This window comes from Ambystoma mexicanum, chromosome 1q (genome assembly GCF_040938575.1).
Source record: "Ambystoma mexicanum isolate Mex_15411 chromosome 1q, UKY_AmexF1_1, whole genome shotgun sequence".
Lineage (NCBI taxonomy): Eukaryota > Metazoa > Chordata > Amphibia > Caudata > Ambystomatidae > Ambystoma > Ambystoma mexicanum.
In genome coordinates this window covers 576,404,022-576,430,615 of record NC_090922.1, presented here as the reverse complement: position 1 = coordinate 576,430,615, position 26,594 = coordinate 576,404,022, and the positions used below count along the sequence as shown (strand labels likewise).

Below are 26,594 nucleotides of genomic sequence, written 5' to 3'. Positions count from 1 at the left end.
TCGGATAGCCACCCCCAAGTTTGTATGTTGCAAAGTCCCTTATTGGAAGGCTACTCTGACCCCTAGCCTGACTTCTGGCTATAAGGAGGAAAGCTGAACCTAGGAAAAAAGCTAACCACCGGAACTGGAAGTGTTCCGAAGAAGATGACAACTGAGGGATGCTGGTGGACTGCTGCTGGAACCACCATTGGCTAACAAGACAGTTGTCCTGCTTGAACCCTACTGTGTGACCTTCACCAAAAAGAGGAGCCTGCTAGGAACACGAAGTCCAACCACTTAGCTGCTGAGGGCCTGCTGACCCTGTCTGGGGTTCATGCAAGACATGCATCTGTCCAGTCGTCCGCAGGGGTCTCTGCTATATCATGGTATAAATTCAGGGTTCATCCACTGCCGTCCGAGGTCTCCAAAGGAGCCAGAAGACAACCATCTGTGAATGCCTTCGAACCCGCAACCCGACACCCCAGCACAACTATAACGACATTGATGCAAGTCTTCCCCAGCAATTCCTAATTTAGTGGGGGTATTCTTATCTTTGTGGGGGGTCCCAAGGCTAAAATCACTTACATCTCTTGAATGGCCCCATCCCCATTAGATTTGCATTAGGTGCAAAGTCCTGATTATTATATTAGTCTTATCCGGGGCTGGTCTGTGGTGGCTGGGCCAGTAGTTCTGTAAACTAGGTCTACTTGGACTCTAGGTGTGTAGCTGCTTCCTACAACATTTACATTTTGACTTAAGCCACTTTCTGGCTACTACCTTTGGTTCTAAACTTGCTGCTTCTTTGTCCTGTACTACCTATCAGTGTGGCCTCTCCTAGTGCAATATACCTGCAATATTAATGTTACTCTAAAGAACGTTTTGGGACAACTTAAGACTCTGTAAGACACCTACTGGATAGAGATTGGACTTTGTATGAGAGCTACACTCTGTTTAGCGTTGCCTTATAAAAGTAAGCTCGATGTATTTGATGTTCTAACAAGTTTAGTAATTACCCTATATGTGTGATATCTGTGTGCAGTCCTAAAGTAGTGATAATACATTGCAGTATGTTTGTACTTACCTTTGTGGTGCCTTTTATTTGTGAACTTTGTAGGTGTTAACTCTACAGTATCCCCATCCCTCCTTTGTTCAGCCTGACTGCTCAGCCCTGGTATCATCAAAGGAGTGCTTTCGTTCAGTTCTGTTGGCCCCTCTAAGTCCTACCTCAGGCAAAGACTTTGAAAAACCCTTTCAACAATGGCTACTGTTCTTGGAACCATCACAATTTGTGAAACGTGTACAGCCTGTACATAGATGTCAGTCTGTAAATTTGCGGCTTATTATTGTATGGATTCCTATGGTAGAAAGATCGCCCAAACAGGTCAAGCAGCTGTGTGGAACTTGTTAAAGTCATACTCCTACTTTATAGTTTTTACTTTTTGTACCTGGTATCCCCTCCTCCGGGAGAACAGGGATAGGATTTCTACACTATTGATGGGTAATGGATATTTATAAATATCCCAAGAAGAAAAAGCACAAGTTACTTACTTGTACTCTTAGTTTCACATTATGGTTATCTTCAATAAATTCATAAACACCAGGAAACAAATGACAAAGATAAAGAGAATCACTTTTCAGAAATGTAATAAAATGAACCAAGTCCCAAATGCCACTGTGAACCATCATGAGATCCCGGAGCAGGTTTATCACCTTAAAGCAGAAAAGTTATTTGTTGTCTTTAACATGGCCTCCATTCTGTTTCACTATTTTTCCTTTTTTACTTTAACGAAAATGAGACAAAGGACGGTTTCAATGTAGCACCAATATGCCTTTTGACAATACATTGATTTTCCTTTAGAAAAAATGAAAGAAATATGTCACTTATGCTTGTATTGTAACTGAAAAGGAGAGTTTTCTCTTTGAAAACGTTTTCTGAAATACCACAGACAGGCATAGATATTCAGTGTTTATAATTTCTACGAAAAATACTCCTCATAAAGAACGAGGATTCCAAGTAAGTCATTTTCCCTTCCCACCCTAGTATGGTAGCTCTTGCCTGAAGTTCCACAATCCACATTTTGCACATTATTTGTCCTATGAAAGACCAATGAAGCAGTAGGAGAATGAATTCCAAATTAGGGAAGCGTTCTAATATTAACTGTTATTCAAAGTCAATTAAGCCAATTCTTTCAGATTCTGTAGCCCTAGGGCTAAATGTTAGGTCTTAGATTAGGTTGATGCTTCTCCACTTCGGGACCTTGATAGTGTAACTCGCTCCATTTTTAAACAACCTGTCTTCAAGATATCTGAAGACTTAAACAAATCAGAAGCCACTCTTGATTCAAAATTGATCTATATGATTATTATGGCGCCGCCTATCGTCGCGCACGGAAATCACCAAGGACCAAGACTTGCAATCACATCATGTAGATGGGTCTGAAGTTGCTGTCTCTTTTTCCTCGAACATTACTCACAATGAACTGCTTTGATGTACTCTATACATTTTTCCACTTTTTTTATTAGCACATTTTCAAGATAAACAATGATAAAAGACAGCATTAAAAAAGTGAACTGAAATAACTATGTATCTGTACTCTCACAGCAATATATATATATTACATTTTTCATTATAAATATAGTACTCTAAACACGGTTTTATAGAAAAATGTCACAGAATGTGTTTTGGGGGGTGTAAACTCAACATACTGCATTTTGATTAACTCTCTTTATGAATGGTTTCCAAATTCTCAAACAACTCGAAAACGGAGATCTGTTATATAAGATGCAATGTATTCACCAAAATCACACATTACTCTTCAACCTAATGAACTTCACTTTGCATCGGGTTGAGACGGTTTCCTTGGTAAGGAGCAGTGATACATTTTCTATTTATGGGGCGCTATCATAGTTCGTCCCTGGAGGAGGTGTCCATGGATGATTGAGGGGGCAAGGCGTCCGTATTTTGGGCATTTGTATTTATTTGTCCCTGTTGCTGGGTTTTCCAAGAATGTGTTCGGTCCCAGTCAGTGGCAACAGTCTCATTGTCCCAGATGGTTGAAGTTTCTGTGTCGCTGATATAGCCCACATCGCCTGTGTAATGTGTTGGGTAGATCAATAGCGGCTCAGTCGAGAAGGCCTTTAAGTCTCTTGGCTCGTAATAATCCAAGTACTTTGTCCTGAAATGATACAATGGAGATGCAATTGAATACACACATTACAAACCCCCAGACAGTCATTTCCCCTAGGCCATGCTCTCTACATAATACATCCCTGCAGATTTGTTTACCTGGATCGTCAGACCTATTATGAACGTTTTCTAAACTCACACAGCACTACAAATAGAGGTTTTCTTTCCATCCACTGCACTTTTATATAATGAAAAGAGCCTTTTAGCCCCTTTCTTAAATAGTGTCTTACAGATTGAGGGAGGAGTTATCACAGGTTAATGACCTGTCACCAAGTTATGGCCCGAGGAGAAGCTGTGGGCCATACGTTGGTGAAGGGTCATTACCCAAAGCGATAATGACCCCTCCCGAGGTCTATACTGCTATTAGCACATAGTGGTAGAAGCAATATATGTTTTGTCATTTTCAGTGGTGTAGTAAAAAACGTTAAAATAATAATGAAAGTAAAGAGAAAACTGTTAGTAAATTGAATGTAGTTTTATTTTGTAGTCTTTAAATAAAAAGATTGTCTTCATAAGTTAAGCATTTTAATTGCAGAAGTGGTTAAACTGGAAAAGGTTTAACTTGAGAATGCATTAGGTGTAATGTTTAAGCTTTCTGTTTGGTGTGTTAACTTGAATGTTGCAGTGAAATAAATATACTCCCAAAGTGGGAGTGTATTTTTGAAAAATAGTGTGCGCCGAAATTGCATTGTTGTTTCACTGTGTGCTTTTGCAGTTAGAATGTTCAGAATGTAGTCAATACCAGTAGTACTCTTAAGTCCCGTCCCCTTTCCTCCATACTGTATGGGCGTCCATCGCGAGGGATGGGAGACAGAACCTTATTCACCAGAAATATCTTCTCCCCCATTGAATTTAAAGGCACGCGGGGGTGCGGCCCTGGGAGCATGCGCTCGCCTGTCTCTGCCCACCGGCGCCACTCCCCAGTCCCCTTTTCCGTGTCGACGGGAAAGGGCCGTATTCACCAGCACTTTTGGGTTTGTCTTCGGCCATGTAATACCACGCGCTCTTCCCCAGATATTCTTCTATCTTTGTCTTTTTATTTTCAAGTAGGTACTTGGTCCTCCGACGCCATGCTCCTCCCAGGCATATGTCGACTTCAGCGGGCTTCAGCAGGTGTCCAGCTTACATACGACCCCCATGCCCTTTGCCTCTGCTGCCTTGGCGCCGACCACGGCTGGGCAGGTTGTTCCACGTGCAACGCACTGACTCCACGGGCACTGAAGAACAGGCTAGCTAGGTGGAGGGAGCTCTGCCAGAAGTCACCTCCGGAGGACCTAAAGGACTTTGTCAAACATCACTCAAGGACAAAGGAAAGGCCTCTATTCACCAGTGCACCCGGTAAAGGGGAATCCTTTCCAAGGAAGCGCCCGACCAACAGGACCCTGTTGGGTTCTAGCACCAGCACACGTACCAAGGCTAGTCCAGCTATCGGCCTCAGGGGTCTCTGGATCCTTCCGGGGTCAGTGTAGAGGGACCGCAAGGTTCTTTTACCAGGGTTACTCTCGAGGGGCAACGCCCTAGTACCAGCATCATGTCAGAGGGGGTGCCTTCACGCAGCACAACCGGCAGCTCTTCCAACGGCAATACGCCTTCCAGGTCATGGCTTGAGGTGCAGGATAGGCTTTTTGTTCCAACACCAAGCGTATTGGACGAGCTAGGTTCCAGCTAGCCAGGCACCACGACTTCAGCAGTGGCACGCAGATCGACAAAATGGCCACCGTGCCAGACAAGATGGCCGCTCATACGATGCCCCCTCTTGCGGAGCGGGTGGAGGAAAGAGTCACAAGGTGGGACTGGTGTCAACCAGGTGCGTGACCTACAGTTTATCCATCAGCAGCGCAGGGCAGGTTTCCCCTGCACCCCAGGCAGAGTGTGCCCCAGCCCCAGTTGCCCTTAGCCACTCCATCAATATCACCTGCCACCTCGACAGCCTCTGAAGACAGGTTCTTCGAAAGGTTTCTAGGGCTGATGCGAACTCCCCAGATGGGGGCCATCCTCCGGGATGCCACCAGGGACATGCTCCCCCAGGTCACCCCACCGGTACCCATAGTCATTCCTGCTATGTCTCTGGTGCCACACGCCCCAGCGCAGCCACCGCTGCCGCAGCCGGCTCCTCCAATTCTGGCTTCCCTGCCTCCCACAGTACAGGCGGATCCACAACAGCCTCCTCAGCAGCCACCGGCTCTGTTAACTACACCGCAGCCCACAGCGCCCAGCACCCCTCCACCAGCTCCAGACCATCTGCACACTCTGGTGGACACTGATGAGGAGGAGGACCCCGACATGCCATCTTGCAGGTTTGGCAGAATATTTGGGCCTTCCTCAGCCCAAGGTAGAGACGCCTGAGGAGGGGGTCTTGGCAGAAGTCCTCACCCTAAGACCCTCTACCAGAACGGGGATCTTGATGCAGAAAGACATAGTTGCCCTGGCCAAGAAGGGGTGGCTCAAGCCGCACTTGGCCCAACCTGTCAATCGGCGCCTAGAACATGCACTATTCTTCCTTCCTGATTGTCCAGTGTGTGATTGCAGTCTCAACTCCTGTAAATACACTAGGAGTATATCTTGATGCCTCACTCACCTTGTCTAGACAAGTTAGTGCCATTGCCTCTTCGGCAGCATATGACGAAAAAGTCCTCAATGCAGCCAGACCTTTCCTCACAAAAATGAACTGCCTCACCATGGCCTCAGCTATAATTGGCTCCAAGTTAGACTACTGCAACGTCCTATTTACAGGCACCTACACTCGTAACCTTCAAAAATTACAAATACAAAATAATGCCCTAAGTGCAGCCCCTAATATCCCAAAACGAGAACACATCTCCAATGCCAGAAGAGAAGCTCACTGGCTGCCGATCCAGGATTGGATCACATTTAAAACACTCTCCATTGCCCACGAGTGCCTCTCCAATACAGCACCCCCTTACCTCATACAAAGAATCACCAAAGCCCACTCATCAAGGCTCACCAAGACTCCATACACAGACAGACTTCTCGTGCCCAAGTGAGGAGATGGTAAACTGGAGGATCCAGCTTCCCCTACCGCGCAGCCGAACTCTGGAATGACCCCCCAGCCCCCACCATGAGGGCTGAGAAATCCTACTGGATCTTTCGCAAAGCCCTCAAGACTCGGCTCTTCACCTAACCCGCCCTCTCTGCCCATCACGCCTGCAAAGTCACCCCCCGTCCACATTACAGCATGCACAGTTTGACTAATATTTACAAGAATGCCCTGTCTCACTGTTTCTGTAATACCACCTTTGCTCATTCCTGTCGTTGATACAATTACTTGAATGTATGACTAAGCTTTCTTCCTTGACCTGTACCTGCAATAGCGCCTCAATGCCTCTGGGCTGCATGTGCGCTTGACAAATGAAATAAATAAATACAGCACTTGCCACAGAACCCAAAAGAGAAGGGCTTCCTTGCTGCACTGCTTTGATAACCTGGACAGAAAGCCCCTTCCTTGCTGACTCCTGGATCCATCTTTGACAGCAGAAGACCCTCTATAGTGCTGTCCTGTACGACTATGAGGCAGAGTCTGCTGGCTTCATTCATTGCCAGTAACGTAAACATTATGTTGCACACAGAGGAGCTTGCCACAGATGATGGGGTCGAATGGCTCAGCACCTGCAGATGTTGCAACTCCTCTGTAATAATGACATTTTTGGCATTGTCTCAATAGTGTTTCCACATAACTGGGTTACGTGCAACCTCAGGGCAAACCAACTGTGACTAAATGATAAAGTACCTCTTATTCAGAGGTGCCCTCTGTAAATGTTTCACTCCTTGAAAGTAGGGTCAACAGATACAAAAAGAAGCGGTTCAGGCAATAAACATAGAAGTAGGAAAACAGTAAACACAAACAGGACTTCCATAAAACTGTAATCTTCTATGTCGCTGGCCTGTTGCGAGGGTGTGTTCACAGGTACACTCCTCTCATTGGAGGAGAGCGGCCAGGGAGGTGAAGAGGGAGTAAATTGGGGCGTGAAAAGCCAGGCACCTGATTTCGGAACTTCGGATTCATTTCGCGGTAAAAAACAGGACCGCAATCCTTGGACGGGGTTTATTAAATTAAAAAACTGCCGGGACCCCGGGACAGGTCGATTTCCCTAGACTGTCCTAGGAAAACCAGGATGTCTGGTCACCCTATTTGAAGGGGCAGCTGACACACAATGAATCTTGCAATTCAAACTGATGGATCGATTGTGTTTTTTTAATGCCCTTTGCAAATGCTCATCAAAGTCCCTGGCCCTTAAGAAGCATATCTGCAAATTCAAGCATTGTCCTCTGATCTGCCTTAAACTGTTTCACGAAATACAAAATGTGTGAGATATAAACCCTTTTTTATGACAATGTTCTCAGAATTCAATGTAAATCAAATTGTTTAATTGACATCTTTTGTCCTTTTCCTTTCTTTTGAAGGCAGAATAAAGGTTACATAAATGGCTCTCAGAAGGGCCCTTACTCATTGGGGTATGGACAAGTGAAAGTTTAAAGATAACAATAACTTCAAGAATTGGCAGGAAAACTCCTTCAGCTGCAAAGCAAACCTGCTTCTTCCACATCCAGAACAAGAGAGCCAAAAGAAAGAGAGAGAGTAGGGACCGGAAATTCCACTGCAAAAAGGAGCTCACCAAAGACCAGCACACTAATCACTACAAGGGCTTGGGCTAAGGGTCAGATGACCAATCATACTGGTTGGTCAGTAGGACTGCCACTCAGCCTATACCAACCCACAGGAAGTTAGAGGGAGAGCTCAGGAGCTGGTCAAACCAGTTAGATCAACATGGTCGCTGCTATGAGTCCTCACAAAAAGCCCATGCGGTCAGAACGGCCATCTTAAGGAAATTAAGTGGTTGTGATGTTATGTTATTTGGCATTTATATAGTGCTCTATATATCATTGGTATGACCTCAAAGCGCTGGTCGGTTGAACGCCCTCAGGGACCGTAGTCCAGGTCAGTTGCGCGGGTAGGGTGTCGAAGCGTGCTTTGGGTGCACCAGTTAAGTGTGCAGCTGATGTAGCTGCCTATTGGTAGCTGCATCCTAGCATTAGGTGTGGCGGTATTGATATCGGATCAATGTGTGCAGTCTGGCGGGTGGACACCAAGACAGGGATCTGGCTGCGTTAGGCCCGTGGGATGCTTAGGTGTGCAGCTAGGCCAGTTTGTCGTGGGATATAGCAGTGTTTTATTATAATGAGGCGACATAGAAAAACAGCAAAAACGGTTATATTGGCTTTGACAATCCTAGCATGCAAGTACAAGACAAGGTGATCATTTGAGGGGGGCTAGGGGAGAGGGGGAGTGCAGGAGTGAGTTGCACTAAGGAAGGGGGGTGTTCAAGTGCTAGGGGAAAAGAGGGGTGGTTGGTGGGGTGGACCAGGTTAGGGATAGTCCGAGGGGAAGGTAGCCTGAGGGCAAGTGCTGGCAGGGGATGCTGGGGGGGACTGGTAGTGGAGTGTGTCTGGCCACTGTATGACGATTAAGGGAACAGGCCCCAGTCGCAGCGGCGGAGGGAATATTTAGCATGGGAGGGTAGCAGGGGGGGGGAGTAAGAGAAAAGTCTTGAGAAGTTTCTGGAACTTAAGAAGATCCGCCTCAAGTCTGAGGGGAGTAGAGGGGCCTTTCCAGAGGGAGGAACCAGCCGAGCAGAGGGCTATACCTTCCACTATCTGCTTAGAGAAATGTGACCTGTAGAGAGTGGAGCCAGTGGATATGATTTTATTTATAGCGCACCTATACACAAGCATTTCAAGGCGCGATGAGGCAAGAGAAGTGAACAAGGGGGAACAAGACAACGATCTTACTAGGCACAGTGACACAGATCGCTCAAGTGCAGGAGAGCAGGAAAGGGAGAAGTGCCAGGGGAAGGGGAGGATGAGCAAGTGCAGGACATAGGAACAAACATTGAAAACAAGAAGTGCAGCCAGCAGGTGGCAGTGCAGGGTTAAGTGCAGAAAAACAAGTGACAAATAAATTCAAATAGGGGGTGGGGGTAGGGTTGCAAATACAGCCTCAAGTGCAGGGTTGCCCCGGGGCAGTACAGGTGTGCAACTGGGAGTGCAGGAACCTGGGCCAGTGGATCAGAGGGCAGCCAGGTAACCAGTGCAGTATCCTATCAGACAGGAGACCAGCAAGGTAGCGGAAGAGAGAAGGCAGAAGCAAAGAGGAAAGTCTTGAGCTGCTTCCGGAACCGAAGATGGCTCTGCTCAAGTTTCAGAGAGACAGGGAGGCTGTTCCAGAGGGAGGTGCCAGCTGAAGAGAGAGATCTGCCCACAACTCGTTGCTTGGAAAAGCGACTGACCCTCAAGGATTTGGAAATGGAGGAGCGAAGTGCTTGAGTAGGAAGATACTTCAGAAGAGAAAGCTGGAGATATTTTGGTCCCAGGCCCCAGAAGGCCTTGTGGACAATGCAAAGGGTTTTGAACTTGAACCACGCAGCCACTGGGAGTCAATGGAGAGATTTCAGTGCAGGAGAGATACGATCCCTGGGCTTGAGGCCAAGGAAAAGTCTTGCTGTCCTGTTCTGGATGAGTTACAGAGGACAGATAATAGAGGCAGGCATATTTAAAAAGAGGACTGAAGAACTCAGGCAGGGAGGTATTTAGGGAGGGAGAGCTGGATTTAGAGAAGTCCCAGGCAGCCTTGTGGATGATCCATAGGGTCTTCAATTTGATCCGTGTGGTCACTGGGAGCCAGTGGAGAGATTTTGGGGCTGGAGCAATGCAGTCCCTGGGCTTGAGGCCAAGGATAAGTCTTCCAGTCCTATTCTGGATTAGTTGAAGGGGGCAAAGGGTGGAAAGAGGCAGATTGAGGAAGAGGCTGTTGCAGTAGTCAAGCCTAGAGAGAACCAGAGCTCTGGAGACATTGTGCTTCTGGGGTCAGATGAGGAAAGGTAGAATGTTCCTGAGGAAGTGGAGCTGAAAGTTGTACTTCTTGGCAAAGTCTGTGATGTATGGAGAAAAAGAGAAGTCAAAGATGATCCCCAGGTTTTTTGCCTCACAAGTGGGAGAAGGGAGGCGACCAAAGGCGGCTGGCTAGAGAACTTTGAGATGGGGGAAGAGGGGTGGAGGAGAAAGAACAGGCGTTCCAAAGAGTAGGATCTCTGTCTTACTGCCACCAAGTCAGAGATCATTGGCAGAGCACCATGCCTGAATAGAAGTCAGGCAGTCTGGTATTGGGGGGCAGAGGATGGCAGCTTGAAGGAGAGCTGTGGGTTGTCTGCATAACACTGGACATTATGGGAGAAGGTGTAGATCAAACGGGCCAGAGGGGCCAGGTAGATGTTGAAGAACCATGGCAATAGGATAAAGCCCTGAGGGACACCACAGGTAGAGAGTGAGGTGGAGGAGAGACAAGGACCCATTTGCACTAGGGAGGGTCTGTTTGAAAGGAAGGGCAGCCACTCCAGTGCCCGGTCTGTGATGCAAACGGTATCATGGAGACTGTTTAGGAGTATGGAATGGTTGACTGTGTCCAAGGCAGAAGACGGATCAGGGAGGATCAGTACAGAGGGCGAGTTTGAGTCAAGGTTAGAGAGCCGGTCTTCACAGGTGTTAGAGAGAGCAGTTTCCGTGTCTCTGGATGACCTGAAACCGGACTGGTGGTCATGGGGGCAGCCAGCCAGATCGGTGTGGAGGGTCAGTTGGGGGATGACTGGCTTCTCAATGAGTTAGCCCAAAAAACAGGTGATAGCGATAGGGCGATAGTTAGCTGATAGTTCTTAGGAAAAATTAAAACATCTCAAAGGCGAACCCAAAGGGTCCCCAGCAACACTGCATATAGGGTGCTGTGTTCTGCAAAAGTTGACCGATTACTTTTAAGAGATATGGAGGAAAGCAGGACTCCATAGACAATGTAAAACAAAGAACAGTTCCCAAAGTAAGAGCAAATAAGAATGAATGAGGAGAAAAAGTCTCCCCTCATTCAGAAGCAAAAGAAAAAAGGTCCAGAAGTCCAGCAACAAAGGGAGCCCTAATATACAAAATAGCCAAAAACAGGATTTAAAAAAACACATGGGGGCCCCAATGGGCATGGAAAAAGTGCATAGCTCTACCTATGCAACAAAATGGCTTGCAACCCTGGTGAAGCCAAAACTAAAGTATAGCTGCCACCAGCCTACTTCCTAAAATCTGATAATGTTCAGAGAACAGGCAAATATAAAGGTATGCTTCTTTCAGGTGCAAGACGGTCATAAAGGCTCTCTGTTTTAATAACCAGATAACTTCTTGAGGTGTGGTCATGCTGAATATTTGTGGTTTTAATGATGTATTTGCTAGCCTTAGGTCCAGTACTGGCCTCATGATAAGATTTTTCTTTGGAGCTATCAAGAATATTGTGTAAATATGTGAATTCCTTTTGTGAGGCAGTACTTCCTCTATGCCTTCCTTAAGCAGACAACGTTGTATTTCTTTGTTTTATGTTTTATAACGTCGCATGTTTCTTGGGGAGTCATGTGTTTAAGGTATTTCTGAAGACTGGAGATGAGCACAATAACCTTCCTGCACTATGTCCAGCACCCACTTGATTGGTGATTCTCTCCCATGCGTGGGTAAACTTAGTTAGTCATTATGCCAGAGTACAATGGGAGGGACGATGAATGGGTGGAGGGGCCTCTTTGGAGGGTGACCTTCTTCCGACACCTCTTCCATATTACTGTTGCCTGTACTGGGATTGTTGATATAGGCTTTGCAGAAAGGAGGATGAGGACTGGTCCCATGTCCTGTGGGCGATTTGAACGCTGTGACTCCTATGGGTAAAAGGCTAATGGCTTTGCCCTCGTAAGTTCTGCATTTAGAATAACGGTGGCTTGCTAATTGCCCCAAATATTATAGAGTGTCAAACTATTTCTTGCTCTGTCAAGAGCTTTGTCTACCTGTTTACTGAACAGGGTCTCTTCTTCTAGAAGTCTGTTGATCAATGCCACCTGCGTTTCAGGTTTACACCGGGTGTATGTCAGCCATGCATGCCTTTTGGGGACCACCACATTTGCAATCTGTCTGTCTATGTTTTCAGCCGTGATTTGGCATCTCTTTGTGACAGCAGTGGATGCTAATTTCCCTTCCTTGTCAATAGTATCCACTCAATTGGATTGCTTGTGCCATGTCTTTAATCAGTGTGGCATGTTAGTCCCATCGGGCACGGCATATGAACTCATCTGTTAAGATATCAGGCTATCCCATACTCCCTCAAAGTTTAACTTTGGGGATAGGTTCTCGATAAAATAATTTGACTGATACAACTGCTTCACACAACGCAGGGGGCCTTAGGAAAGGATCATAGAGCCTTCAGGGAGGCCTCTTGCGAGTGCTTGAGTAGATGACTCGTAAAGAAGTTAACAGGGAAGGTACAGACAGTAATTGTGATACAATCGCAACCCTGGAAATACAGGGAAGCAGTGAAGAAAAGTGAGTAATGTTTCCCTTGTGTGGAGAAATCTCCATGCTTCCATTAACCCAAGTTCTCATAGGACCCTAGCAAACACACCAGCATTCCTGAAGTCAGAGGTGGAGGGAGTGAGAGTCTTATCCACCATAGGACCTAGGCAGCATTTAGGCCTTCCTAGGAATAGACAGCTCCACCCAGATGCACTCTCAGCAATCTCCTCTGGTGTTTCCTTGCAACTGTCAGATTGTAAGTTGCAGCAGCACTCTTTTGATGGTAAATTTCAGCAGTTCTGTGACTTAGGAGCACTGCGATGTGCAAAAAGATGGGAATAAGAATACAGATGAAGCAATGTGTTGATCGCCTGTGATTTGGCCATTTTCTTTGTGGTCCTTCTTTGTCCTTTTTGACCATTCTGCCTACTTGAGCTCTGACTCAGAGGTCCCCAACTGCTACCCGACAATGTCACAACGCAGAATATTACAGCTCTATACATAAGTGGTGTATTGGCTATTTTTACTCCCTAAACCACAAGAAGAAACTAATGTTATAACTGCCTGGTCAGAAGTAGTAAACATGCATCTTTTAATGTGTATGAATAACTAGGTGCAAAGAATAAATGATAACAAAAACATTTCCGTTTACCAGTTTAAATATATTTGTACTCACTTATAAAATACTCCCATTGAGATTTAAACTTGCATTTCTACTACCCAAAAAATAATTTTACTCCCAACTTTAAAAATGAGGCAGTAAAATATGCCTACTTCGAAATCTTATCTGGAGTACCAAGCATATACCCCTGCAGACACATTATTGGGACTATACCTTGATGATAAAATGCTGGGGGCATGCTATAGACACCACAGAGAGGACTGGCTTGGAGACATGCAGGTAAAAACAAGGTCATAGTCCCCAAACAACATTCTAACTACAGTAACTGAGCTTGTTCGCAGTGCTATGCATTTGTAACCTCTAGTTTGTGGGGCACATTGTTTGTTAAGAAGTGCTGTATTGATGTTTTGAGATACACCTATGCTTTGAGGGTGGAGCGGGCATGCTGCATGGAGGCCTCCAGAGACTCCCTTGACTGCCGTAAGCTGCCTGAAATTGAGGCCAAAAAGCAATCACCCTCCTACCAAGTGGGGGCTCCAACCCTGAGCTAAGGAGACGGACGAGATAGATTCCAGGCGGAATCTAGAACAGAGTTCAAACTGCTCTTCACTGTACATGGGTCATCTGACGAAGATCGGAAAAACATGGCCAAGGGAATAGAATGGTACGAGGAAACAAAGAACCTTGAAGAGCAAATCTTTGGTTCCCTCTGCATGAAGGTACCTAAGAAGGCACACAGCGGAGTTTAGACTGTGGGTCTTTCATCCCAAACACTCGACTTGCTAGAGAACCTCAGACACCCAAAAAACGGCCTCTTCTTCAGAAAAGCTGAGAAATGTTTTCTGCTCCTTATTGCAGACCTGAAACATGGTTATCATAGATTCTGCCCTAACCTCTGCACACCACTCCAGTATCCACTTCAAAAAGACATTTTTCAAAAGGGCCTGCACCATTTCTCATGACACAGACTGGGTCTGAATCTAAACCATACCAGCACTTCCCTCGAAATAACGGCGCTGGGTCTTCAGCAATGCTGCAAGTGGGCAGTCTTTGGATTCATGTGGCTCCCTTCCACTCTTTTACCCTGTCCACCCATTCCTCCTATTCCTATTCCTAACCCATCCTAATATTTCTCCATCCCCAGCAGTGACTAGTTCCGTCTGTGTGCAGCACTGCTCAAAACAGCAAAAATAAACATAGTTTTGCCGTTGTTTGGGCCTATCTAATTCAGCTGCTCCTTGGGGGAATCCAAATTATCCAGCAATGAAGGACTCTTTTTCACTGTGGTAGGCGATCGACATTAAAGCGCTCTTATCCCTTTGGGTTTGAGCGTTATATAAATAACCATAACGATTCCCTATTGGTGCATAGAGTTTAAATGCCTAATCTTTACCCAGAGATGGCAGACTTTTAGGATTCTACTTTTTGTCAGATCAGAATCAAGGCTGATGTAATTGCAGTTTAAAAATCTAACCTTCTCATTACCCCATCGTTGTGACAATAACTAACACAATGCTAAATACTCAAGCAACCGAGCCCTATATCTATTTTACAAAGCAGCACATGTCCTAAGCAAAGGCCAGCAAAAGGTCACCAGAGACTCATGTGGACTCATGGTAGTCCAACTAGAATTTAGCCTAATCCTACCATGTTACCAAGAACTCCCCAAAGAGCCAGCCTGGTCAGTAAGACTGCAGCTAGCGGCCAATAAAAAAAGGCCAGAAGAAGTCCCACCACATTTACTTTATAGAATAAAAAGAAGTGTGCTTACACTGGGTGCTTGTTATACATGACTGGCAGGAACTCATCCACGGGCAGCATCTTCTTGAGTGCATCTGCAGCAATCAGCTTCTTAGCCCCTTGCAGGGAGATTGCATAACCCAGGGTCCAGTAGGAGTAATCTGCTTCCACTAGATTCATGACATTCGGGACAGCCTTCTCGGGGCGTTGCACCTGCATCCTTTTCCGACCGATGTAGCTGTTGAGAAAAAAGTCAATATGAAGATGAGCCAAATAAAGGGAAAAGATGCAGTTGTGTTCCGACTTTGAATAGATTTGGGGTCTGCAACCTTTGGCTCTCCAGAAAGGTTGGATTATACCTCCCAATCGCTCCAGCCCGCATAGGCAAAGGCGAGGGGTCATTTAAGTCATAATCTAAAACATCTGGAGAGCAGCAGGATGCATACCCCTGGATAGCTTCCCGGTCAAGGCTGCGCAGTTATGGAACTCCCTCCCCCATGACGTCAGAGAACCTCAGCCTTTCGCAAAATTTAGACAAAACCTCACTAGGTGGCTGAGAGCCAATGACAGCTAACTATTTCATGTGTCACATTGTACATAACTGTATATAACTATATATTACATGAACAGGACCAGGAAGGAGCATGCTCCATGCTCCCCTGTCCTTGATTTCTCCCTGTTCATATCTGCTTACTGTAATATTGCTGATGTCTATGTCTACACTTCCTGCCGTTTCCTTGTGCTTGCAATTAGCCAAGCATATCTGTAACCAAGCTCAGCGCATCTGTACTTTCATCTGATTTCTATGTATCTGTAACTAAGTTGAGCATATCCTTGTCTGTTTGCGCCCTGATACTCCAGGGTATGGCGCGCCATACAAATAATAAACTAAACTAAACTAAACTAAACTAAATAGATCTTCATTCAGGAGGACCCAGTTCAAAAAGGAAAGGCAGTTGCCTATTGTGTGATAATGCCAATCCTCATGTGTCGTGTTAAGATGGATTTCCCTGGGGGTGGACTTTGGGCGGCCAACATATTATGTGAACAGGAAAGACACTAAAGTCTAGAAAAACCTAATCAAGGTAGCGTAGCATAGCGGTAAGGCTTAGACTTAGGACGGTGTGTGGGAGTGTTCTAGGGCTACAACGCTTCCCCACAGACACCACCAATAATTCTAGTTACACAAATATACAATGATTTATTAGGCCTTACAAAAACACACTAAACAAATGAAACATCTAGGCAAACATTGCCACACACTTATTATTAATATATATATATATATATATATATATATATATATATACATATATATATATATATATATATTAATAATAATATACATATATATGCTTAGAAAAAGTAAGCAAGCCCAGCTCTAAGATGGTTTGGGGCCTTGTGCCCTACAGTCATCAATTCCAAAGGTATACCTTTCAGGAAGGTTTACTATGTGATGGGACGACGCCAGTGATTATGGACCAAAGTTCAAAAATCTAAGGAAAGTTCAGATAAGTAACTCACTCAATTCCATACACTAGGAAGGGATCCTTGACTAGGTCCCCACTGACCAAAGTCAGGAAAGAGAAAGATAGGGACCAGATTTTATAACTGTGTAACTCTGTGGAGAACAGGGAGGTGGGAGAGGGGGCAAATTCCTTTCTTGGTTCGGTCGAGGGAAGCTCGGGGGTCACAGGTTTAGGGATCACTGCACTGGCAGTTGGGCAACATTTACTGTATTTTGGATTGATCTGGCACTATTTAATTGTTGGCAGCTGACTTTCCACTAGGCTGTGCGATTGCTTGGTTCTGCCTGGGAGCTCAGTGTTTCAGAACCAGCCTCCTGGGAACCATTAAAACCCTCATTTGTGCACAAAACGCATGCAAAGGAAGTGCGTCGGGCCGTGAGTTTGGAGCAGCAGCAGAAGTACTATACTTGTGTGATTGTGTGTCCAGAAGGAAGTGAGTAATTTCCACTTTGCCATCCCATAATCTGAGATTTTTAATCTGGCATTTGCTTTTGGTACATGTTCACTATGGCTGGTCGCTCAACGTATGGGCTCTGCAGTCATTCTGTTCTGCCACAAGATGATTTTATTTTCAAATGTGTTTATTGGCATTTGTTATGTAGTACATTTACAGGACACCAGGCGTGTCCGCATTTCTAGAATAATGAGCATTTCAGAATAAAACATTTAACATTTAACAAATTAACATTACAGCATTCAACTATCTCCAAGTGTTTGATGTTAAGGTGAAGTTGCTTGGTGGAGCAGGGGGGGGGGATCCTGATGGTCTGGAGGGGGGGAAAAAGAAGGGGGCCCATGCCTGTGAAAGCCCAGTGGGGTGACAGCGTGGTGGTCACAGGTCTTGTCAATTCAGTTCATGGTTCTGTTTCAGTGGGTTCATACCAATTCATGGGGGCTTGTCATCTGAGGGGTAGAACAGGGAGTCTGTTGAGTTCTTTCAAGGCCTCAAGGGTCATACTAGAGTCATCTGTGGATCTGGCCACACTGTCCTCCCAGGCCGTTGTTTCTGCTCGTACCCAGCGTTTCAGTTCAGAGTGCCAGCTTTTCTGTTGGGGTCCAGTCGTTTTCTTCCAAGACATTGCCATGGTCCTCTTTGCCAGTATACACATAATATCCATTAATCTGGTGAGGTGCTTGAGTTTGGCCGGTCTGGTGTATGTGCCGAGCAGGCATTCCTCCGGGGTCCATTTGTATCTAGTCACCCCCAGATTGTCGCTTGTCTGCTGCATGGCGGACCACAGGGATTGTGTCTTAGTGCACTTCCAGAACACGTGGATCAAGTCCGCATTGCTCTGTCCACACCATGTGCAGTTAGAGGGTAACGTGTTTTTGATTTTTGCCAGCCTGGATGGAGTTAGGTATGTTCGGTGTAGCAGGTTGAGTTGTATTTGTCTGAATCTGTGGTTCCTGGAGACAGACTTGGGGAATGTCAAGGCCCTTTCCCATTCTCCATCTGACAGTTCCCGGCTCATGTCTGCTTCCCATTTGCCTCTCAAAGCGGGACCCAGTGGGTTGGGGACGTCGCTCATGTGGGCATAGATCTGGGACACCGGCTTCCAGCCCTCACCTAGAGTATAAAGTAGTGTGATCAGGGGGTTTGGTTCCGGTTCTTCCGGCCATGACGACCATTTGGTTCTAGCTGTGGTTCTCATCTTCTGATACCACAGGAACTGGCCCGTATGGACTCCATCTACTTCCTGAAGTGTTTCAAAGTCTTTAAAGGCCCCATCCGCAAACAGGTCCCCCCATGAGTATATCCCGTTCCTTTCTCAGCACCTGAGGTGGTGCAAATCTGCTACGGAGCCACATAGGTCCGAGAGTAATGGTATGTCCGGGGAGTAGTGGGGCTTAGAGCAGGCGAGGGTTACTGTCCTGCGGCATACTTTTTGCCCCAGGATAGCCATGGAAGGGGCATTTCGCATTAGGTGGGAGGGGGCCCAGATGAGTTCTTTCATATGCAACGGGGATACTAGGGTCTGCAGGAGGGGGGGTCTCGGATGTGGCTTCATCTGCTAGCCATTTAGTGACAAAACTAAGCTGTGCTGCAAGGTAGTACTTTTCGAAGTTCGGGAGTTGGATTCCCCCTTAGGTGTACGGTAGCATCAGGGTGGAAAATGTTATTTTGCGTCTCCCTGACCCCCACAAGAAGTCCCGGGTTATCCTTTCTAGCAGGCGGAAAAAAGGCGCATTAATGTAAAAATGTATGTTCTGGAACCCGTACAAGAATCTGGGAAGGGCAATCAGTTTAATTATAGCAGCTCTTCCCATCATGGATAGGGGGAGTTTTGCCCAAAATTGCATGGATTTTCTCAAGGCTGGGATCGCAGTCTTCGTGTTGTGTTCATGCATTAATGTAGGGTTATGCATTATGTGTATACCTAAATAGTTAAATGAGGTCAGCTCCCAGTGTATTACCGCAGGAAGTTCTGCTATGTCTTTCCCCTTGAGGCCTGCCAAAGGGAAGAGGCAGGACTTTGCCCTACTAAATTGTATACCAGAGAACCTTGCAAAGTTGTCTAGGACGTCTAACATCGTGGGCACGTTATTTTGTGGGTCTCTGACAAATAATAGTACGTCGTCTGCGTAAAGAGAAATAATATGGTCAATACCCCCCAGCCGTATCCCGGCATCAAAGAATTGTCTTCGGAAGTATATGGCAATGGGTTCCAGTACCAGTACGTAAAGCATGGGGGAGAGCGGGCATCCCTGCCTAGTGCCCCTGTGTATGTCCCAGGCTTCTGATATGTGTTTCCCTGTTTTTACTCTGGCCGTAGGTCCGTTATAGAGTATCTTGATCCATCTAATGAACCTTGGGCCAAAGCCGAAACTCAGAAGAACCTCCACGAGCCACTCCCAAAATATAGAATCGAACGCCTTAATGGCATCTAGGGACAGCAACGCATATGTCTCCGTATTGGCCTCTGTCTGGGCAATAACCTGTTGCACTCTACGTAGGTTCATGGTCGTGTTCCGGCTTGGTATGAAGCCACACTGATCCTTGTGTACCACGTCCCCTATCATTTTCGCCAGTCTGTCTGCTAATACCGTGGTCAATATTTTCACATCGCAGTTAAGCATGGCTATTGGGCGGTAGGAGTCGCATTTATCGGCGGGCTTATTTGGCTTGATGATTGGAATTAACAAGGTTTCCCTCATGCTGTCAGGAAGTATCCCTCTCTCATGTGCCTCCTGGAAGACCTCATGTAACAAGAGTGTTAGGGAGGTCTCATATGCCTTATAAAACTCAGTGGGCAGTCCGTCACTCCCGGGGGTCTTAGCATTGGTCAGTGACTTGATTGCCTCTGCTATATCCTCCGCTGTGATCTCTGCGTCAAGGGCTTCAGCATTGACCAGGGGTCAATTTGGGGAGCCCTATTTCCTCCAGGGCGTCTATGATTTGGTCTCGGGGAACCTGATCCTTGTGAGAGTAAAGGTGTTCGTAGAAGCCCTTAAAGGTTTCGTTTATATCTTGCTGTGTCTGTACTACCTTACCTTTTTCAGTCTGTATCATGGTAATCGTGTGCTTGGGGTGTTCTGCCCTACACAACCAGGCCAGCATTCTGCTAGGTCTATCGGCTTCTCTGTGCGTTCTGTTTGTTTTGGTGGTATAATCAAACTTGGCTAGTCTTTCCCAAGCCTGGGCACATTTAACTCTAAGTTCCTTAAGGTTATCTTCCCTTTGGTGAGTATTCACCGGGGTAGATTCGAGCTGCTCAATCTGTCATTCCGACTGATCTAATTCACCCCTCAATTGTTTCCTGATGCCCCCTGCTTTCGCGTTGATTTCTCCCCTAGCCACTATTTTGAGAGCGTCCCACATCGTGCTCAGGCAGGCAACGCTTCCCGTATTCCTCTCAACAAAACCATCTATAAATTCATGCAGTTCTCGTCTGAACACCGGATCACTTAAGGCGTCTATCAGCATTCTCCACATAGGGATAGGGGGTCTGGGGCCCGTTTGATTCCAATCTATTAAGAGCGGTGAGTGGTCTGAAATGGTCCTTCCCAAATATTGCGCTTCTTCTATTCGTGACAGGTGTTCTTCGCCTGCGAAGATGTAGTCTAACCTCGTGTGAAGATCATGAGGGGAGGAGAAGTATGAGTACCCCCGAGAATCAGGATGGCGCTCTCTCCAGACGTCAGCCAGGTTCAACCTATCTGACAATAAGGACAAGGCTGTGGTTGCCGCTGAGGGCCCTTTCGGGTGGGGCTGGGACCTGTCTTAGTTTGGACTAAGATGAGGTCGTGGTCAGAAAACTCTGGGACCCATCTTAATTGCCTAGGCCACTGATGTCATCTGCTGTGGCCCGTCAAATTGATTTCATGTTCTTTCTATAAATCTTTCAGATGAATTAATTATGATGAATTTTCTTATAGATTTTATGTCGTACATTGATTGGTGTTTAGTATGAATGGTTTGTCTAAATGGATGGATGAGGTTGTATGCTTGGATGATTGAATAAGATGATTTTTATTATATAGATGTGTCTTTTTTAATAAAAGTTGTTTCCTGCTATGTAAATTGTTATTACAAGTGCAGATTTAATCATGATTTGTTTGATATATTAAATTAGTATCAGGTTTAATAAAATCCTTGATACCTTTATTTTTGAATTGTTTCCTTTGGATGTCTTTCCGCTATCTAAATCTTAATTAATACTCCAATCCAAAGCGTGGGGTTTCCTGTGTCTTTCAGAGAATACAAGGCTCGCATCATGGACACAATTAAAGCCCCCCCCCATAAGAAAATACCATGTCTGTAAGGTGCAATTTTAGCATACATGGAGTTCAAGTGTGCTGGAATGTTAGTATTGGGGAGGTAAGAGTTCACTATGCATATTTCATCCTGTTCCAAGCGGCCCCAGAGAATTACAAACCTGCCCTCAGGGTCTGTCTCAGACCTGGTTAGATGGAAAGGGAGTTGGGGATGGATCCAAGTGTACACACCTCTTGCATATTTGGAGTAGGTAGTGCCCACGCCCTGTCCCCCCCCCAATGTTCTCCCAGTCTATCCAGGGAGTCCGCAGTGCGTCTCCTGCAGCAGCGCTATCTGCACTCTTTTCCTGTTCAAGTAAGACTTGATTCTATTCCGGCGTAAGTAGGTTCCCAGGCCCCTCACATTCCAAGTCATTGGGCCTCATTACACGGACGGCGGTAAGGGTTAACGGTCACCGTTAATGGCAACGGTGACCGTTAACGCTTACCGCCGTACTACGAGGTCCCTTTGCGGGTTGGAGGATTTAACGCCTGCTTCTTGCAGGCGTTAAAATCCAACCCGCTAAGGGACCTCGGAGCTAATTACGGCACAGCAAAATTGCGGTGCCGTAATTAGCGCCTTCCCCAGTCCCATAGAGCCCTATGGGGCAGAAATGGGAATGGGGAAGGGCAATGGCGGAAAGGGGATTTACCGCCCCTCCAACCTTGGAATGGGGCGGTAAATCCCCTTTCCGCCAAGGCGGTGCCGGTATTTTACCGGCACGAGCCATGGCGCTAATAGCGCCATGGCTCACCGCCTACCGTGTAATGAGGCCCATTATCTTTATTTTAGTATTAGATGCCATTTCGAATCAATTGAGTTGTCAGTGAATCAGTCCGGCACCTACCAGTGACTTCCGCGGCGTCCCCTGGTCCATGTCGTCTCCCCTCCCGTCCACCTTCTCCAGCATCGCTCATTTCACTCGTAGGAGATTCCGTAACTTGAGTAACTCCCATTGCCTTGAATGGGGAAAAACAAACAAAACAAGATGAACAGTCCCTAGCAGTTGCTCCCAACTTGCAACGCTCAGGGGGTCCCGAGCCTTCCAGGCCACTCCTGGCCTTCCGGATCAGGTTGTGTGTGGGCAGGCTGCTCACACAGTTTTCAGTGGGGTGTGTTGCCTAACTTCACTCGTTTGGTCCTTTGAGCTCTCGTCCGATATAGCTTACTTGTATAGCTTACTTTACTGAAGGCTTGCATTGGATGGTGCTTGGTTGGGGTCGGTCGTTATGCAGAGAGTACCCGTTTCCTTCTCTTTCTGGCAGGTTCCCAATCAGCCCCCGTCCGACTTTGAAGGTCCTGTTCCATCATCTGCCAGGTTGTTATGTTCTAGCCACATGTTGGCCGCGGCCAGAGTCTCTAGAAATATCGCTTTTCCATTATAGAGAACCTTGAGGCGTACTGTAAATTAAGATTCCTTAGGCGGGCTTTTATCGGGATAAAGGAGTTCCTTGCTCGTTGCACTGCAGGGGTATAGTTGGGGTATATAACTATTGTTGCATCTTTCCTCTTTATCTCCCCTCCTTCTCAAGAGTATCTGAATATGGTTTCTCGATCTCGGAAATTTAAGATCTTAGCTATAATTGGGCGTGGATGGGATCTGGGTGGAGGACGTTTCTGGAGGGATCTGTGGGCCCTTTCCACGGAGAACCCTTGGGAAAGGTTACCCGGTCCAATTTCCTGTAGCAACAGTGTTTCGATGAAGTCTGTCGGGTCTGGGCCCTCCGAGTCCTCAGGGACCCCCAGTATGCGGATATTGTTTCGGCGGGCCCGTCCTTCAGCCTCCTCGGAGCGGCCCTCCAGCCTGATCACTTTCTGTTCCAGATCCTGGACCGTCCTCTTCAGGACTCGGGTGTCCTCTATGTTTTCCTGGAGGGTGGTCTCTGCTACTGTGACCCTTTCCGTTAGGTTGCGGGCGTCTTGACGCAAAAGCTGAATGTCCGATTTCACCTCTTCCAGTCTTCCTTCGAGTGATGTGCGGAGGGCCGCTATTGCTTGGAGGACTTGCGCATGTTTGAGATCCTCTCCTTGTTGGGGCAGTTCCTCGACAGGTTCTGGGTCTTGTTGCGACTGTCTCTGGTGTCTAACTGTCGTGAAGGAATCCATGGTGACCAGTTTCAGCTTGCTCTTGGGGGGGGGGGGGTGGGGAGACATTTTTGGGGGGGGCTGCGGGTTCGTTTCCACGCACTGTGTAGAACGTCCTAGTAGCCCCCTCTTTTCGGCTGATGTGTTAAAGATATCGAGTTGCCCTTGGCAGCTCCGTATCTGGCGACCCAGTTGCGGTTTCGCGAACACCCCTCTCTCGGTTCCAGGGCAGTTGAGTGGGGTGCTGTCGCTGTTCGGACCATCGATACAGCCGGGCGTAGGCCCCGGCTGCCCACCAGTTTCAGGGTCTCGGCCCGCCTTTGCCACCGTGCCTAGCAAGGAGCTTCCCTAGGGCCGGTCTGCAGACTCTCGGCTCGTGAGTTTCGAATCCAAGATGGCGTTCTCTCAGAAGCTTATTTGGGATTTGGAGGGGTCCACCATCTATGTTGTCGCTGGATTGCCTGTGGGGTTCGGTGTTTCCCGGCCCTCCGTTGCCAGGGGCTTATTGTCTGCTCCTTTTCTAGGAGCTTCGATGTAGGAACCCCGGGTCTATCAGGCAGGGTCCGCTCCCTCCTCCTCACCTGCTGCGCTCTTCCCGGCTCGGGGCGAATTTCTCCGCTTCCACCTCGATCGCTCCGTAGGCCCGGAGGGTAGAATCCCAGACTTCTCCGCTCCTCCACGCAGTCACCAGGGCAGAGGCGGGCCGGAGCGCGATCAGTTAGCCCCAGTGGTCTCGGTACCAGCGTACGTCTCGCCCTGCAGTATGTCGCACTTGGTCACAGCTCTAGTCTTGGCGCGCAACGGGCGCCGCCATCTTGCGGGCCCCAGAGGCTCGAGTTTGGGCTTCCCGTTTTCTGGCTTTGCTTCTCCAATTCGGGCCGGGAGTCAGGGAGAGTGTCGGGAAGTGGTTCCCCTTCCTTTCTGTCCGATCCGGACCTGGGTTACCAACCCGTTACCGCGATATTCTTGTCATATGGAAGGATCACGGACGGAGCTCTGCAGGAGCCTGTCTTCACAGCATGCGCGCAGGCCACGCCCCCTGCCACAAGATGATAACGACAGAACTGATGAGGGCTTGGTCATTCTGAGTGATTGAATTGACTGTGGGGAGACCCGTGTTAGAGGTATTACTGAAAAAGCCCTGGATTATTGCAGAACAAGGGGGGTTGGGAGAGAATCACAGATATGGGAGTGGACAATTCTTCGGCTCCCACACTTTCCCCGGGCAGGCAATCTAGAGGTAGCCCACTCCTTAAAATGAAGTCAGCAAAGCTGCCATCCACTGTGGTGACCGCTATTGCGGTGCACAAAATTACTGATTTCTTCCTGAGATCGGGAACGAGCACGGAAGTAAGGTCCATCAAAACAGACCATTCTGATGTTAATGACATGAGTATGATTGAGCCAGCAGGGATTGTGCATCCGGTTAATGAAACGGTGGATGGAAGGGAGGACTTCGGCAAGTCTCCGTTTCTCCTATCCATGGAGCCTCCCTGCCCTGGAACCCCTACTGTTCTAACCACGTTGATTACATCTAACTCATTGGGGGTGTCGGTGGGGGCTACTTCATGTGAAGGTGTCCTGTTGCATCATACCCTCAGAGAAGTCGACAAACGGATCAGGTTAACCTCCCCTACAATCTCAGCCTTAAATACTGTCCTGAGATTCTTCGTCGATTTATACAATAACATCTGTGGTGAAGTCAGAGCCCTACTCTGATTTTGAGTGAAATAAACTTAAAGTTGTAATCGGTGGTCGCCATGTCTCATCCTCCAGTCTCCTTCCCATCATTCGATCCTTCCATTTACTTAACAAATCAAAGAAATTAGTGTGCTAGAGGGTCGGGGTCTTAATCGGGATCTGTACGGTCAGTTACTCGTGCTACTCAGTATGATGTCCAACTGGCTAATGAACATGATTGTGAGGGTGACCAAGCAGAGTGGATGTGCCCCCGTTTGGTAGGTGAGGATTTGGTCACCAGGCTTGGGCTCATTGGTAAGAGCGTGGAAGCTCCTGAATCATTGGGACCCACGGTTGAAACACCTGCTATCAACAAAAGACAAGTCCAGGAATAGAAGACCGCATGAAACTTACCTACAGTGTTTTGACTAAGAGTCTGAGCAATCAGGGAGGGAAGAAACAAAGTAAAAAAGCCAAAAATATTAAGATCGTAAATCTCGAGCTAAATCGTCTAGAAAGTGGTTGCACAATTTGACTATCTTGGAAGCCTTGCATAGAATATCCCTTAAAGACCCTAAAAAAGGGAAGATGGCAACACCCTCCTTTGAGACTACTGAGGCAGTGCTTGAAGACTGGGGTTCGGAGGCTGTGAAGGCCACAACTATAACTGATGAAGGGGTGTCCATTGTTTCGTTGAATGTGTGGCTGAATACAGCCGTACAAAGTGATGCCGCACCCAAGCCTTCGGTGTCGACGGGAATGGAGTGTACCCCGCAGCATTGCCTAGACAGTATCCAGCAGGTTTCCTTACCCCAGTTTCCATCGGTCTCGCAAATTAACGCTCCTATACAGGGGAAATCTGTATGTTTCTTGGGCTCTGGTAAATGTGGGTAAATGACTCTGGGTTAAACTTGGGGGCCAAGCCTGGTTTAAATACTGGCCTGCTGGGGAAACTATATTGGTCAGAGTTGGAGAGGAAAGCCAACCATGGGGTTAATAGGGTAACTCTGATAAAGGGCCCAAATGGGGGAGAGGCGAGTAGTTCAATCAATCGTTCACAAGTTAGTGGAAAAGGGTCTGATATGGTTAACGTCAGCTCGGGGGGAGGTGTAGCTGAGAAGGTGATTTACAGTGGGCCTCATTACGACCCTGGCGGAGTGGATTTACGCCAGCGGTATTCGCGGCGGACCCTTCCGCCCTACTACGAGTTCCCGTAGCGCCATGGAGCCGTTTTCCGCCTGGTTTTTCCGGGCGGAGAAATCCATGGCGCTACGGGACCTTGTTGTTAATTACGCCACCGTAATTTACGGTGGCGTAATTAACGCCTTCCCCACTCCCATTATACCCTATGGGGCAAAAATGGGAATGGGGAAGGGTAAAATGGGGATTGGGGATTTACCGCCCCGCCAAGGTCGGAATGGGGCGGTAAATCCGCCAACCCCCATGGCGGTATTGGCAGCTTTCCGCCGTGCTCCATGGTGCATATTGCACCACGATCTCCGCCAGGGTCGTAATGAGGGCCAGTGTGTCTTAAGGGTGCTCGAAGGATAGATAAAGAGTCACAGCAGTGTAAGAATCAAGAAAATGGGACCCTTACAAATATGAATACCCTGCCCTCTGGCATGGAACAGCAGGATG

At 47.2% G+C, this 26,594-nt stretch overlaps 1 protein-coding gene across 1 annotated transcript in view; it reads right to left on the bottom strand.

Moving 5' to 3' along the window:
• Positions 1 to 2,477: 2,477 nt before the first annotated feature.
• The window catches only part of COLGALT2 (collagen beta(1-O)galactosyltransferase 2), a 338,526-nt gene continuing 314,409 nt past the window's right edge, over positions 2,478 to 26,594 (bottom strand). Inside the window, exons 11-12 of the mRNA XM_069641072.1 lie at positions 14,938 to 15,144; positions 2,478 to 3,155 (exon numbers count right to left, since the gene is read on the bottom strand). Coding sequence (XP_069497173.1) covers positions 2,882 to 3,155; positions 14,938 to 15,144 — 481 coding nt within the window. The 3' untranslated portion in view covers positions 2,478 to 2,881. The remainder of the gene's footprint in view (positions 3,156 to 14,937; positions 15,145 to 26,594) is intronic.